Raw genomic sequence first — 16,529 nt, forward strand, 5'->3', positions numbered from 1 at the left:
ATCATTCCTGAGATGTTTATGATCAGAGTGATCTTTGTAGTATAAGGAAGTAGTCTTGAACCCTGTGTATAGGTGAGAATGTGAATGGAATGACTATGATGACTATGATAGGGGAAGGGAACCAGAGCTCAGAGAGACTATGCAGTATAGATTTGGGAGGCTAAGAAGGACGTGAGTTAGTCATATGTGATCACCCTATAACATATTATAGACTTAACCTGATTTACCTGGAGAAGGAAATGGCAACCCACTTCAAGTATTCTTGCCTAGAGAATCCCATGGACAGAAGAGCCTTGTGAGCTACAGTCCATGGGGTCTCAAAGAGTCAGACATGACTTAGCAACTAAACAACAACCTGGTTTAAACTGAATAAAAATGTTTGAGTCAGAGAATATGTTTTATGTTTCATCATACTGCAAATGGTGATTGCAGCCATGAAATTAAAAGACGCTTACTCCTTGGAAGGAAAGTTATGACCAACCTAGACAGCTTATTCAAAAGCAGAGACTACTTTGTCAACAAAGGTCCGTCTAGTCAAGGCTATGGTTTTTCCCAGTAGTCATGTATGGATGTGAGAGTTGGACTATAAAGAAAGCTGAGCGCCGAAGAATTGATGCTTCTGAACTATGGTATTGGAGGAGACTCTTGAGAGTCCCTTGGACTGCAAGGAGATCCAACCAGTCCATCCTAAAGGAGATCAGTCCTGGGTGTTCATTGGAAGGATTGATGTTAAAGCTGAAACTCCAATACTTTGGCCACCTGATGTGAAGAGCTGACTCATTTGAAAAGACCCTGGTGCTGGGAAAGATTGAGGGCAGGAGGAGAAGGGGACAGAGGATGAGATGGTTGAATGGCATCACCGACTTGATGGACATGGGTTTGGGTGGACTCCGGGAGTTGGTAATGGACAGGGAGGCCTGGTGTGCTGTGGTTCATGGGGTTGCAAAGAGTTGAACATGACTGAGCAACTGAACTGAACTGAAGCTTCATCAAGTTAAGTCAGCAGGCTGGTGTATAAAATACTTGAGAAGTCTATCAAGGCTACTATTTTGCTAGAGTGCCGTGCAAACAAAAAGTAAATTCAAATTTTCCCTGAGGTTAGGCCATGGCCAGCCACTTCAGAAATACTGTTTTGGCTACAAAGGAGTAGATTAACTCAGCACCACTTATGGAAAAACAATTCAAAGGACATTTCTCACCAGTAGTGTCTCAGATTATCGTACATTGCATACCAATTATGATTTGTTCCTGTCTTTTATGTAATTTTCTAGTTAACAGTAATTAATATATTAACAGGTGTGCCTCTTTAAAACAAAGCTAGATTTAAAAAATAAAGTAATTCTTTTTGCTTTCTATAGAAAACATTTAGAGAAGTTATTTAATGAGCACCCAGTGAGCAGGGACTTAAATACCATTTGCAAAATGCTTTCTTCTACCATCCAAAGCCGTTTTTGGTGTTTCCTCTTTCGGGGCAGATAATTAGAATTAATTGCTATTTTTGTTTCCTGTTTGGAGAACAAATAATTAGGACTAATTGCTATCTTCCTTCCCATCACTTGTCCTACACAACCAGCAAGTCAGTTTGATTCTACCTTTGAATTATTTTTTACTTCTGTTTGCTTCTCTTTATCACAATCTTTGGTGTGCCAGTTCAGGTCACAACCTGCCAGAATTTATCTAAACAGTCTCTTAAGTGATTCTTGATAAAATGAGCTTTTACTGTAGGGGAGGATATAATAAGAATGGTAAGACAGTAATAATAATACTAGAAATAAGTAGCAACTCATTGATTGCATATTACATTTAACTATGCTAGGCTTTGGTTGATTCACTTCTTAGAGCAGTCCTTCTAAATGTACTTGTGATTTCTCTCCCCATCTAACTGAACCCCAGAGGGATTAAGCAACTTGTCTAAAGCCATTTGGCTATTGGTGAAACTCAGACATGAATTCTGTCTCCAGAACTTGTGCTCTTAACCAGCATGCATATTCTCTGTCATATTTGACAAATTTCCCTTAAATAGTAAGGATCCTTTGTAGTATTAAACTAAGTTGCCCTACCCAGAAAGGGCTTCCCCTGTGGCTCAGTGGTAAAGAATCCACCTGCAGTTCAGCAGCCGCAGGAGATTCAGGTTCGATCCTTGGAGGAGGGCATGGCAACCCACTCCAGTATTCTTGCCCGGGAAGGTCATTGGACAGAGGAACCTGGTGGATTACAGTCCACTGGGTCACAAAGAGTAGGACACAACTGAAGCAACACAATTTAGCACACATGCACATGTTACCCAGAACAGTACTGGCACACAAATATTCAAGAAGTTTTTGTTTTGTTTTAATGGAAAGACTGAGGAACCACTATGTACAGGTCATGAAGCTGAAGTATTATGATACTTCATTTATCCCACATCATTATGAATGAGTTTATTTTTTTAGGTAAACCAGTTTTCTAGCTAACTGAAATTAAACCATTAAGTATAATTTTTAGAAATTTTTATAAAAATCTTTCTGAAATGTACTCCATTACTTTATTGCCTTATGACAATCCTAATTTAATATTATCCTGATGGCAAAAAGTATTGTTAGGAACAACAAATGTTGCATATGCTGTTTATTTATCATTTCCTCTGGGCTGTAGTTTAAATTACCATTTATATGCTGAGGAAACCCAAATCTTTGTATACAACTAAGATTTCTCTCCTGACTTTCAGAAACATGTATATCTACAATCCCTCTTGAGCCTGAAGATTCAAAATGAACCTAAGATCCCCAGATACAACCAGACCCCCAAATCTGCATTTCCAAAATTCCATGTCTTACTGGAAAATTCCACTGTCTACCTAGTTGCTAGCCATAAACATGGGCATAATGTTTGACTCTTCCTTTTCCTTCACTAACCACCCTCAATCAGTCAGTTAACAAAAGTCCTATTGATTTTACCTTCTAAATATCTCTCAGATCCGTCACAATTTGTCTCTATCTTTTGCCTTATCCTGCCATTATTATATTTGCCTAGATGATTGTAACAACCTTAAAAATGATGCACCTACTTATATTTCACCACAATCTAATTTATTCTCCATACTACAGTGAGATTACATTTTTAAGACTACAACTCTGATCATGGCACATCCCAGTCTATAACTTTCAGTAGTTCTTCACTGCTCATGGGATAAGTTTCAGAGGTCTTTAATATCACATAAAGCTTTCAATGACCTGATCCTTTCTTGACCATCCATATTTTGCCATCTCAGTTTTTACCTGTTCTTCTCATTGAGCACTACACTAGGTCATATTGAATGTTTTCCCCTCCATACGTTGTGTATAATATATTCTTGCTTCTAGGATTTTGCATGTGCTATTTGGGGGAACCCCCAAACCCTACATCTAAGGTAAGCATCTCTTACATTCACTGTCCCAGCACCCATTTTCACTTGTAATATTGTGGTTAAGTACCTATTTGTTTTTGTATTGATACACCAGCTTCTCTTCTCTCTTCCTTAAGACTGTTGGGTCTGGAAGATGGAATTCATAACCTCTTGTTCACCCTGTATCCTTAGTGCCTAACTGTGTTTAGAGCATAGTAGGCACTAACATACTAATAATTTTTTAAAATGGCTTTAGATTCACAGAAGCATTACAAAGATACTATAGAGTTTCCTTATACTAGTGCCCAGCTTCCTCTATTGTTAATTGTGTGTGTGTGTAGGAATGTGTGCTCAGTTGTGTCCAACTCTTTGTGACCCCATGGACTGTAGCCTGCCACACTCCTTTGCCCATGGAATTTTCCAGGCAAGAATACCAGAGCAGGTTGCCATTTCCTTCTCCAGAGGATCTTCCTGACCCAGGGATCTAACCCACATCTCTTGCGTCTCCTTCATTGGCAGGCAGATTCTTTACCAGATGAGCCATTACTCAGCCACAAAAAGAAACAAAACAGGGCCATTTGTAGTGAGGTGAGTGGACCTAGAGTCTGTCATACAGAGTAAAGTAAGTCAGAAAAAGAAAAACAAATATCATATAATATCATATATTAACATATATGTGTGAAATCTAGGAAAAAAGGGTACAGATGAACCTATTTGCAAAGGAGGAATAGAGACGCAGATGTAGAGAATGGACATGTGGAAATGGGAGGGTGAAACAAATTGGGAGCAGTGTGTGACATACACACACTGTCATGTGTGAACAGATAGCTGGGGGAAGCTGCTGTATAGCACAGGGAGCTCAGTTTGGTGCTTAGTGATGACCAGAGGGGTGGGATGGGGGGTGGGAGGAAGGCTCAAAGTGGAGGGGATATATGTATACACATAGCCAATTCACTTTGTTGTATAAAACAAAGAAACTAAAACAACATTGTGAAGCAATTATACTCTAATTTTTTAAAATCTTATATTAATATGCTACATTTGTCACAACTAATGGACGGATACTGATCCCTGTTAACGAAAATCTCTGCTTATTCAGATTTCCCTAGTTTTAACTTAATGTCCTTTTTCTGTCCTAGGATCTGATCCTTGATACCACATTGTATTTAATAATCGTAACTCCATAGGCATCTCTTGACTGGGACAGCTCCTCAGACTTTCCTTGTTTTTGATCTTGAGAGTTTTGAGCAATACTGGTTATTTTCTGGTATAGCCCTCATTAAGTACTTGTCTGATGTTTTTATCATGATTAATCTGGGTTTAAAGGAGAAAAACCACAGAGGTAAATTGCTGTTATTTTTCTTTTTTTAAAGGATTTAATTGCCGCCCCTCCAAATCTGAAATATACTGATGCTCCAAGAAAGTGAAAAGTTTTGTCAGTTTGGCCAAAGATAAACATCACTGGTTAACAACTTTCATATATTCACAAACCTCATCTTCAATACTATGACATACTTTCTGACAATCACACTGCCTCGATTTTATATCTTTGTAGTTTCCTATTCACCCACTCCAGTACTCTTGCCTGGAAAATCCCATGGACAGAGGAGCCTGATAGGCTACAGTCCATGGGGTCGCAAAGAGTCGGACACGATTGAGCGACTTTACTTTACATTATTCACCCAGCATCCCAAACACTGAGTCCCACATTCAGACACATCAAGGCCTTCCTAAGCCCAACCCTATTCCAAACACATATTCTAAGTAACTAGCCAAAGCTCTGTCCATAGCTCACAGATCTCAGCTGTTCACCCCCCACAACTTCTGCTTCCTAATTCCACAGGGTATTGACCACAAGTCCATGGAGAAAGTCTTACGTCATGTATATTTTTGTCTGAACCTGGACATCTAGAAGCTGGACCAAAACTCTTAGGATTCCTTGGAGGTGGCCAGGCAAGGTCAGTACGTCAGTGTGGACTGGGCAGACCAGCACCTGAGAGAAGAGATGACCATCTCCCTTGTCCGTCCAGCAAATTTTCAGTTTTGGGCTGCATTTCTTAAAGTGCCATTTCATTACGTTATATCAAGGGTATATACTGTCAACATGAATTATCACTGTAATATTAATCTTTATCATCCGCCCAAGTTAATATTTGTCAGCTTTCTCAACTGTAAAGTTACTTACTTCTCCCCTTTCATTATTGTACCCAGGAAGTCACTACAGACATACCTCAGAGATTTTGTGGGCCTGTTTCTAAACCAATGCCATTAACTGAATTGTAAGAATTTTTTGGTTTGCCAGTGCATATACACATTATGTTTAAACTATACCATAGTCTATTAAATGTGCAACGACATTATGTCTAAAAAATGTACATGCCTTAATTAATAATATAACGTATTTATTGCTAAAAATGCTGGCCAACATCTGAGCCTTCTGTAAGTCATAATCTTTTTTCTGGTGGACTGTCTTACCTTGATGTTGATGGCTGCCAACTGATCACGGTGGTGGTTACTAAAGATTGGAGTGACTGTATCAATTTCTTAAGACAGCAGCAAAGTTTGGTGAATCAATTGACTCTCTCATGAACAATTTCTGTGTAGTGTTTAATGGCATTTTACCCACAGAAGAACTTCTTTCAAAATTGAAGTCAATCTCTCAAACTCTGCTTCTGCTTTATCAACTAAGTTTATGTAATAATCTAAATCCATTGTTGTCATTTCAATAATCTTCACAGCATTTTCACCCAGAGTTGATTGCTTCTCAAGAAACCACTTTCTTTGCAACTTCTCATCTGCTCAAGTTTTATGAGATTGCAGCAATTCAGTCATAGCCTCAGACTCTGCTTCTAATTCTAGTTCTCTTACTGTTCCTACCATATTTGCAGTTACTTCCTCCACTGAAGTCCTCAGCCCCTCAAAGTCATCCATGAAAGTTGGAATCAAATTCTTCCAAAATCCTGTTCATCATGAATGTTCTTAGTAACATCTGGAATGGTGAATCCTTTCCAAAATGTTTTCATTTGACTTTGCCCAGATCCATTAGAGGAATCACCATCTATGGCAGCTATAGTGTTACTAACATATTTCTTAGATAGTAAGAATTAAAATTTGGAATGACTCCTTGACCCATGGCCTACAGGATGGATTTTGTGTTAGCAAACATAAGAACAGTATAGATTTCATTGTATATCTCCATCAGTGCTCGTGGGTGACCAGGTGTATTAAGTAGTAATATATTTAAAGGAATCCTTTTTTTCTAGCAAAATTTCCCAACGGTGGGCTTAAAAGAGTCAGTAAACCATGTTGTAAGGAGATGTGCTATCATCCAGGCTTTGTTGTCCCACTTATAGAGCACAGGAAGAGTAGATCTAGCCTAATTCTTAAGGGCCCTAGGATTTTCTGAATAAGTGAGCGTTAACTTTAAGTTCACCAACTGCATTGGCCCTTAACAAGACAGTCAGCCTGTCTTTTGAAACTTTGAAGTCAGGCAATAACTTCTTTTCATTTCTGAAAGTCTTTGATGGCATTTCCAATAGAAGACTGTTCTGTCTACATTGAAAAACTGCTTCATGAAGCCACATTCATGAATTATCTTAAGCTTCATACTTTTTAAAAGACACAAAAGTACAAAGAATAGTATACAGCCCCATCACTCAGAATGAACACATTTACCATTGATTTTGCTTTTTAATAAATAAAATATTTTAAAAATTGGAGGCCTTTATTTCACTCTCCAGTCCTAAAACCCTCCCTCTTCTCAGAAGCAACCACAATCTTAAGTTGACACATAAAATTTTTTTCATGCATAAAATATTTTACAGAAATTGCTGTGTATTAAAATACTGGCAAAACTCCCAACAAACAAAAGTCTAGCCACCAGGTGGCTTCAAAAGTGAGTTCTACCAGACATTTGGAGAAGACTTAATACCTATCCTTCTTAAACTACTCCAAAAAATTGCAGAGGAAGAAATTCTTCTGAATTCATTTGATTAACTCACCATGATACCAAAACCAGACAAAGATATCACACAAAAGGAAAATTAAAACCAGTATCACTGATCAACATAGTTGCAAAAAACTCAAGAAAATATTAGCAAATCGAATCCAACAATACACTAAAAGGATCATTTACCATACTCAAGTGGGATTTATCTCAGGGATGCAAGTAGCCATAAATCAATCAATGTGATATACCGTATTAACAAATTGAAGAATAAAAATCATACTATTGAGAGGGGCAAGAGACAAGATGGTGGAATAGAAGAACTTGAGTTTACCTCCCCTCATGAAAAAAACCAGAATCACAGCTAACTGCTGAACGACCATGAACAAAAGACTCAAACCTACTCCAAAAGATATTCTACGCCAAAAGACAAAGAAGCCACAATAAGATGATAGGAGGAGCACTTTTATGATATAATCAGATCCCATACCTGCCAGGTGAATGACCCACAAACTAGAAAATAATTGTATTTCAGAGGTTCTCCATAGGAGTGAGAGTTCTGAATCCCAACCTCAGGGTCTGGCATTGGGAGGAGGAGCTGCCAAAACATCTGGAATTGAAGGCCAGTGGGACTTGAGTGCAGGAGCTACGCAGGACTGGGGGAAACAGAGACTGTATTCTTGGAGGATGCACACAAGGTTTCATGTGCACTGGGACCCAGAGCAAAGCAGTGACTCCACAGGAGCCTGGGCCAGGCCTACCTGCAGGTCTTGGAGGGTCTCCTGGGAGGTAGGAAATGTCTGTGGCTCACTGTAAGGACACTGGTGGGGGCCCCAGAGAATATTCATTGGCGTGAGCGCTCCTGAAGGACACCATTTTGGCAACAAGACTGGCCCCACACAACAGCATGCGGGCTCCAGTGCTGGGACACCTCAAGCCAAACAACCACCAGGATGGTTAAAAATACCTAAAGTCATCCTGAGCCTACTGCCACCTCTAAATGCACCCCTTGATGTGGCCCTGTCCACCACAGGAACAAGAACCAGCTCCACCCACCAGAGGACAGGCCAGTCCCTCCCACCAGGAAGCCTGCACAACCTTCTAGACCAGCAACACTCACCAGGGGGCAGACACCACAAAACAGAAAAGAACTACAGTCCTACAATCTGAGGAATAGAGACCACAAACACAGAAAGGTAGACAATAAGAAATGGCAGGGAAATACGTTCCAGATGAAGGAACAAAATACAACCCTGAAAGAACAACCAAGTGAAGTAGAGATACGCAAACTACCCAAAAAAGAATTCAGAGTAATGATAGTAAAGATCATCCAAGATCTTGGAAAAAGAATGGAGACACAGACTGAAAGGATACAGGGAATGTTTAATAAAGAGCTAGAAGCTTTAAAGAACAAACATAAATGAACAATATAAATTCAACACCCATTTATAATAAAGTGGACATAGAGGGAACATATCTCATCATAATAATGTCATATATGACAGACCCACAGCTAACATCATACTCAACAGTGAAAAACTGAAAGATATTTCCTCTAAGATCAGGAACACAACAAGGATGTCCACTCTCACCACTTCTATGCAACATAGTTTTGGAATTCTGAGCCGTGGCAATCAAAGAAGAAAAAGAAAAAGGAATCCAAACTGGAAAAGAAGAAGCAAAAGTGTCACTCTTTGCAGATGACAAAGTACTATACATAGAAAATCCTGAAGATGCTACCAGAAAATTCCTAGAGCTCATCAACAAATTCAGTAAATTTGGAGGATACAAAATTACTACACAGAAATCTGTTGCATTTCTGTACACTAACAACAAAAGATGAGAAGAACAATTAAGCAAGCATCCTGCTTACTATCATATCAGAAAGAATAAAATACCTAGCAATAAAGGTACCAGAAGATACAAAAGCTATAAGATGTATTATAGCATTTGTATTTGTATTCCAAAAACTATAAGATGCTGATGAAAGAAATCAAAGATGTCACAAACAGATGAAAAGATATACCATGTTCTTGAATTGTCAATATTGTGAAAATGACTATACTACCCAAGACAATATACGTATTCAATGCAATTCCCATCAAATTACCAATGGTATTTTTCACAGAACTAGAACAAAAAAAAAATCTTAAAATTTTTATGGAGACACAAAAGACCACAAATAGCCAAAGCAATCTTAAGAAAGAAAAATGGATTCAGACTATACTACAAAGCTACAGTCGTCAAAACAGTGTGGTGCTGTCAGAAAAACAGAAATAAAATCAATGGAGCAAGATGGAAAGCCCAGAAATAAATGCACACGGCTATGGTCAATTAATCTCTGACTAAGAAGCCATTGAAGGTGGGAAGACAAGGGGATGACAGAGGATGGGATCGTTGGATGGCATCACCGACTCAATGGAGATGAGTTTGGGTAAACTCTGGGAGTTGTTGATGGACAGGGAGGCCTGGCTTGCTGCAGTAGTCCATGGGGTTGCAGGGAGTCAGACATGACTGAGTGACTGAACTGAACTGAACTGAAAGAGGTGAAATATATGACGGAGATACTATTGTCTCTTTAATAAGTGGTGCTGCAAAAACTGGGCAACTGCATGCAAAAGAATGAAAGTAGAACATTCTCTAACACCGTATATAAAAATAAACTCCAAATGGATTAAAATCCTAAGTGTAAGGCCAGATACTATAAAACTCTTAGAGGAAAACATAGGCAAAGCATTCCTTGACATAAATCGCAGCAAGATCTTTTTTATCCACCACACAGAATAATGAAAATAAAAACTAAGCAAATGGGACCTAATTAAATTCGAAAACATTTGGACAACAAAGGTAACCATAAATGAACTGAAGACAGCCCACCAAATGGGAGAAAATATTTGCAAATGAAGCAACAACAAGGGATTAATCTCCAAAATATACAAACAGCTCATGCAGCTCAAAAAAAAAAAAGGCACAAATAGCCCAATCAAAAATGGGCAGATGATCTAAATAAACATTTCTCCAGAGAAGACATACAGATGGCCAAAAACACATGAAAAGATGTTCAATATTGCTAGTTATTCATGAAATACAAATCAAAACCAATGAACTATCACCTCAAACTGGTCAGAATGGCCATTATCAAAAAGTTTACAACCAGTAAATGCTGGCATGAGTGTGGAGAAGAGGTAAATCTTATCTACTGTTGATGGGAATGTAAATTGGTATAGCCACTGTGAAAAACAATATGGAGCATTCTTTAAAAATATTACTACCATATGACCCAGCAATTCCACTCCAGAGTATGTTCCCAAAAGATATGAAAGCAATAATTTGTAAAGATATATGCACTCAATATCATAGCAGCATTATTTACAGTTGCCAATATATGGAAGCAACCAAAGTGTCCATCAACAGATGAGTGGGTAAAAAAGGATTTGGTATATATACACAATGGAATACTACTCAGCCATAAAAATGAACAGAATTTTGCTATTTGCAACTTGGAGGGTGTTATGCTAAGTGAAATAAGTGAATACCATACTGCATGATATTTCTTATATATGGAACATAAAAAATAAAACCAACTAGTAAATAGAACAAAAAAGAAACATATTCAGATATAGAGAACATACTAGTGGTTACCTGTGGGGAGAGGGATGAGGGAAGAACAAGAGAAAAGTAGGAGATTAAGAGAGATTAATATAAACGACTATGTATATCGGAGAAGGCAATGGCACCCCACTCCAGGACTCTTGCCTGGAAAATCCCATGGGCGGAGGAGCCTGGTAGGTTGCAGTCCATGGGGTCGCGAAGAGTCGGGCACAACTAAGCGACTTCACTTTGACTTTTCACTTTCATGCATTGGAGAAGGAAATGGCAACCCACTCCAGTATTCTTGCCTGGAGAATCCCAGGGACGGGGGAGCCTGGTAGGCTGCCGTCTATGGGGTCCCACAGAGTCGGACACGACTGAAGCGACTTAGCAGCAGCAGCAGCAGCACTATGTATATAACAAAGAAGCTATAAGGATATATTGTACAGAACAGGGAATATATTGAATATTTTACAATAAATATAAATGGGATATAACCTTTAAAAATTATGAATCACTATGTTGTACATCTGAAACTTATGTAATATTGTAAATCATCTATACTTCAACTTGAGAAGAGACTGGCTTTTGTTTAGGCTGAGTTTCCACATTCCTAGGCTGTTTTAGTTGGTAATTGTGTCTCTACTGAAAGCCACTTGTCCACACATTTAGTTTCTTGCCTTGTCTTTGTTGCAACTAGTGTTGTTTTTCTTTCTCTTATTGAAGTAACTTCATTCTGCTGTTGCTCTCAGCCACTCTCTCTTCTCTATATGTTTCTTCATGCTGCTAAGTCGCTTCAGTCGTGTCCAACTCTGTGCGACCCCATAGACAGCAGCCTACCAGGCTCACCTGTCCTTGGGATTCTCCAGGCAAGAACACTGGAGTGGGTTGCCATTTCTCCAATGTGTGAAAGTGAAGTCGCTCAGTCGTGTCTGACTCTAGCAACCCCATGGACTGCAGCCCACCAGGCTCCTCCGTCCATGGAATTTTCCAGGCAAAAGTACTGGAGTGGGGTGCCATTGCCTCATCCCAATTTACTGCTTTGTAGGCAGCTGCTGATGTCCTTCCTTGTTGGAAGAAGACCATTACCTTGATATTGTGCATTTTGTGAAAGTGTGTTGTAAACTGACATGCATGAAAGAAATATATAATTTCACCATTTTATTTAGAGTGCCCTCCAGAGATGGGGTTCAGTTCAGTTCAGTTCAGTTGTGTCCGACTCTCTGCGACCCCATGAGTCGCAGCACGCCAGGTCTCCCTGTCCATCACCAACTCCCAGAGTTCACTCAGACTCACATCCATTGAGTCAGTGATGCCATCCAGCCATCTCATCCTCTGCCGTCCCCTTTTCCTCCTGCCCCCAGTCCCTACCAGCATCAGAGTCTTTTCCAGTGAGTCAACTCTTCGCATGAGGTGGCCAAAGTACTGGAGTTTCAGCTTTAGCATCATTCCTTCCAAAGAACACCCAGGGCTGATCACCTTTAGAATGGACTGGTTGGATCTCCTTGCAGTCCAAGGGACTCTCAAGAGTCTTCTCCAACACCGCAGTTCAAAAGCATCAATTCTTCGGCACTCGGCTAGGGACATATTATTCATTTGTTTTGAGTACTTGCTTTTTATCAGCTTTTTTTTTTTTTTTTAGCTTAAAAAACATCACCAGTTGCTTCTAGTTATTTTTTGAGTTATACTTCTGAAAGGCTGAGGCTGCCAGATTGAAGACCATCTGATATCTGGAAATCAGAATAGTTAATTTATTGGTTCTTCATTTTTATCTTTCATATAAATACTATTCTTCAAGATATAGGAACAGTATCCAAAATAGATGAAAAGTTTACTTTTGAAGAGATTGCTCTTGAAACTAACAATTTCTCCAGCAAGCGACTTGAAAGATATTGTGTAATTATAAAGTGAAAGGCTTTAGCTTTAATCTCCACCTATTGAATTACATTGCTGTGTGGTCAGTTTGGTTGTTAAAAGTTTTGGGTACATAGCACCTTATCTGCTTACTAAGATTAGCAGAAATTTGATTTTTCTAGCCCCATTAACAGTAAATATATCTAATTTCTTCCCACAGTTTACTTTGACAAAGGCAAATTTGGAGACACTTACGACCAGTTTGTATAACATCTGGATAATCAAAATAGTCACAATGAAGCACTTCTTGAGGTGAGTATTAATGGTTTCCTGGATGAGCCTTATGAAATGGAGAGACTTCCTTAACAATTAGTATAGTATTTCTGTTCACCATTTGTGATCCTATAAGCAGGTCTCTTTGGATTGCATGTAATAGCATTGTTTTGGCTAAGAATGATTTGGCCATAGAGTTCCTTCTGCCAACTTTATATGCATACTGATGCTAGGAGAGAATACTTGCAAATAGGAGATCACAAGAGAATATAGGCACAAAAGCATGGGGCAGGTATACTTCGATGGTTTAGGTTTGAGGAATTAGTAGTCAAGGAATCAGTATAATTTGTATAGAATCTTTTTCTTTGAAAAAAGTAATTTTAAATATAGATTTTGGTTGGCCGGCCAATCCATACAAGCATTTTCAAATCTTCATTTTTGGAGAAAAATATATATTCTAAGCTTTTGCTTTGCCTGCCTCAGTGATGCCTCTGAGATCTGCACTAATTTTTGGTTCCCTGAATATTATGCTGTATAGGGTGCCATATATGTTTGTGTATTTTAGAATGATCTTGTTTTGTTTTGAAAGCTATTTAGTTGGACATATAGTCATAATTATTTTTAAGAGTATTGACTGTCATTCACAGTTCTATAAATAAAATGCTCAGAGAAATTTTACATTAAATTAAAATATGACAAAATAAAGTTAATTTGGTCCTGAATGTTAGAAAATAAAACACACCCTCTACAATATTGAGTTTCTTTCCTGCAAGATGGTGACCTACCTATATTTCATATTCGTATCCCTTGTTCTGGCTATTTTCTCTAAGAAAATAATTAGTTGGCTTATTTCTTTTAGGAAATGATTTAATTCTTTCAGTAGATGCAATTTAAGATTTTCTTTTTCCCACTGGTTTTCATTGCATTGTTATTTCTGGAGCACCTAAATTATTTGTGTGGAATTCACTATGTTTTGGTTGGCTACTGGTGTTTATCCAATCTTAGAATTGTGAAAACCTCTCAGAAGGTTAGAACTAAATTATTTACATACATTAGCATTTACTTTGTTGTACCGAATGTTCCTCAACCTGTTTATTTTAGATGTGTAAAAAGATAGTATTTGAAAAATCACTGGGACATTTACCATCAAAGTATTTAACTCATACATTTTTGGTTGCCATGGCAATTAACCTATCTGTTTACACATTCATGAAAAATTAGTAACTATAAATCTCCCTTGAATGTAAATGTGGTATTTTTTAGTTGCAGAATCATATTAACAGAGAGCTTTAATACTGGTTGAAGATTAGGAGTTCCTTTTGTAAAACGGGGCGGGGGGTGGTAGTGGTGAAGTGTGTACCAAGCCTTGAACTACTGAATTTCTTCTTCAATGTTTTATTTGTTTTAAAAAAAACCTGAGTGGCCTCAAAACCAGCCATTTAAAGAGAAATAGCATTTGTTTCTGTTAGATTATGTTAAGTTGCATAGGTATAGAGATTATATTTTTAATATTAATTTGTATTTTATGATTTAAAACCGATACAGTGGGAAATCTACCACTCTAATTTCACACAGAGCAGCACCAAGGGTGGTGGAACTGGCGTATCCCTATCAGTTATGTGTTCTTATACAAATTGTTCTCTTTTAACTTGGCACATTTGTCGTATAAACATTACTTAACATTGAAACTGAAGCTAGGATAATAAACTACACATCAAGAAAGAAATGAGGATTTTCTCATTAATCCTTGGTTTTGAAATAACAAAAGGAAACTCAATCATCATTTCTTCTTAATTATTGCTTTTGACTTTAATTTTTGTTTTTAATTCTTATTAAGTTATAACTTGTGTGTATTCATTATATGTTAATGTTTGTGGGACTTGGAGGAATAAGAGGCCAAGAAGCAAGAATCCTGCATCACAGGCCCTATCAGGTAATTTAGATTGCCTTCTGTTCCCTGTGGTCCGTTCCTACAGATGCTGGACAATTTGGCAATCTTTACATTGGAACTAAAGAGATAGTTACATAAATATAACTTGAACAAATCATGTGTTAATTCCTGAGCTCAGCAAATATATTATGCAGAATAAGGAGTTGACTTTCACTGAGGAGAATTGGCATCATTTAAAAGCCCACAGAGTGATTAATCTGTCTACTTCTGAATTACTCTAGAATGAGCAATTTCTGAGGTGATGTACAGCCTCAGGAAAAATGAAGTTAATCTTAAAGAAACCAAGTGTGGGAAAAAATGAGTTTTAATCCACATTTAAGGTACATGGAGCCCACACTCTTCTCTTTGACTACCTGCTACCATCACATATGTTAATGGTGTAACTACTCAAAGCTTAAGGGAATAGAAAAAACATGACATGAGATATTAGAAATAAATGCTATAGGATTAATACACCCAGATGAAGGGTGTGTTTTAAGTTGACATTAGATATGGGATATTGGATAAGTACCCCATAGTCACCCAGTATGACTTTAGCCATGATCTGCATTAAAAAAAAACACGGGATAAAACTGAGAAGAAAGTGTGTCTATGTGTGATCAGAAAGAGGGGACACTTTTTGAGTCCAAAATAGAACTGAAGCTTAGAGTTTAGTTTATTTAATATATTTCATTAATTTCAATTCAATTGATGTTTATAACAGAGAGGACTTATATCAAGATCTTTTCCTTTACTAGAATTTAGTTATTGAGATTATATACATTTAAGGTCACTGGAACATTATTAATTTTGAATTTTTCTAATAAAGGGGATATTAGGAGTCACCCCATATAAATAATTGCTTCCAGCTATTTCAGCCTCAAGATCTCAGTTTCTTGGCATGGACCTTACTGGTTACTTTCCTTCCTTAAGCAGAAGAGAGGAAAGTGAAAACATCTGCCAACCTCAAACCTCCATGGGAGAAACTGAGATATAGAGCAGACTTGTACTGGCTATGAAACAATAGAGGGAGAAACAGTATTTCCCTGCTATGATTAATAGATACAGGCTTCCAGTTCACAAAAATATCTGTAAATGGAGTTTTAGAAGTCATTCACACTTGATTAATATCTTCATCCACTGATTGAATTAGTAACATTTAGTACTACTAATAATTCTAGTACTATGCCACATTTTAACTTTTATTTTCTCTTCATAACAACTGTAATAAAAGAGGAATTAATACTTCACTTTATAGCACGGGGCAAAAAGTTTAACAACAAAGTTAAAAAAAACTCATGCAAAGCACACAGATATTGAATGCACGCCTATCTGACGTCAAAGGTTTTTTCTCTTAATATCTGTATCATGTTACTCCCTTACTGTATACCTGTTGTGAGGTGTTCTGGGTGATACAAAAGTGAATATGAGGTGGCCTCTTCTCTAAAGTAGCATACCACTTGGTAACGACATAAAGCCACACTTAAAAATTAAGATGTAAGAAGGAATGTGATTGGTGACATGCTGCAGCTATTTTGTGACAGGAATATTCAGGGAAGGCTTCACTGAGT

The 16,529-nt window shown here is 37.8% G+C and overlaps 1 protein-coding gene across 9 annotated transcripts in view; it reads left to right on the forward strand.

Moving 5' to 3' along the window:
* Positions 1–16,529, forward strand: part of ELMOD1 (ELMO domain containing 1) — an 86,131-nt gene that overhangs the window by 12,776 nt on the left and 56,826 nt on the right. For 5 of the 9 annotated variants that reach the window (XM_086339031.1, XM_086339025.1, XM_086339028.1 and 2 more), the window contains one exon: positions 12,976–13,067. In XM_086339031.1, coding sequence (XP_086195157.1) covers positions 13,051–13,067 — 17 coding nt within the window. In that variant the 5' untranslated portion in view covers positions 12,976–13,050. Of the gene's footprint in view, positions 1–5,207; positions 5,323–12,975; positions 13,068–14,914; positions 14,962–16,529 lie in introns of all 9 variants that reach the window. The other 4 variants (XM_086339023.1, XM_086339026.1, XM_086339027.1 and 1 more) reach the window with 3 other exon arrangements.

The sequence above is a fragment of the Bos grunniens genome, chromosome 15 (assembly GCF_055505025.1).
Source record: "Bos grunniens cultivar Pamir isolate PY7600 chromosome 15, Bosgru_T2T1.0, whole genome shotgun sequence".
Taxonomy (NCBI): Eukaryota; Metazoa; Chordata; class Mammalia; order Artiodactyla; family Bovidae; genus Bos; species Bos grunniens.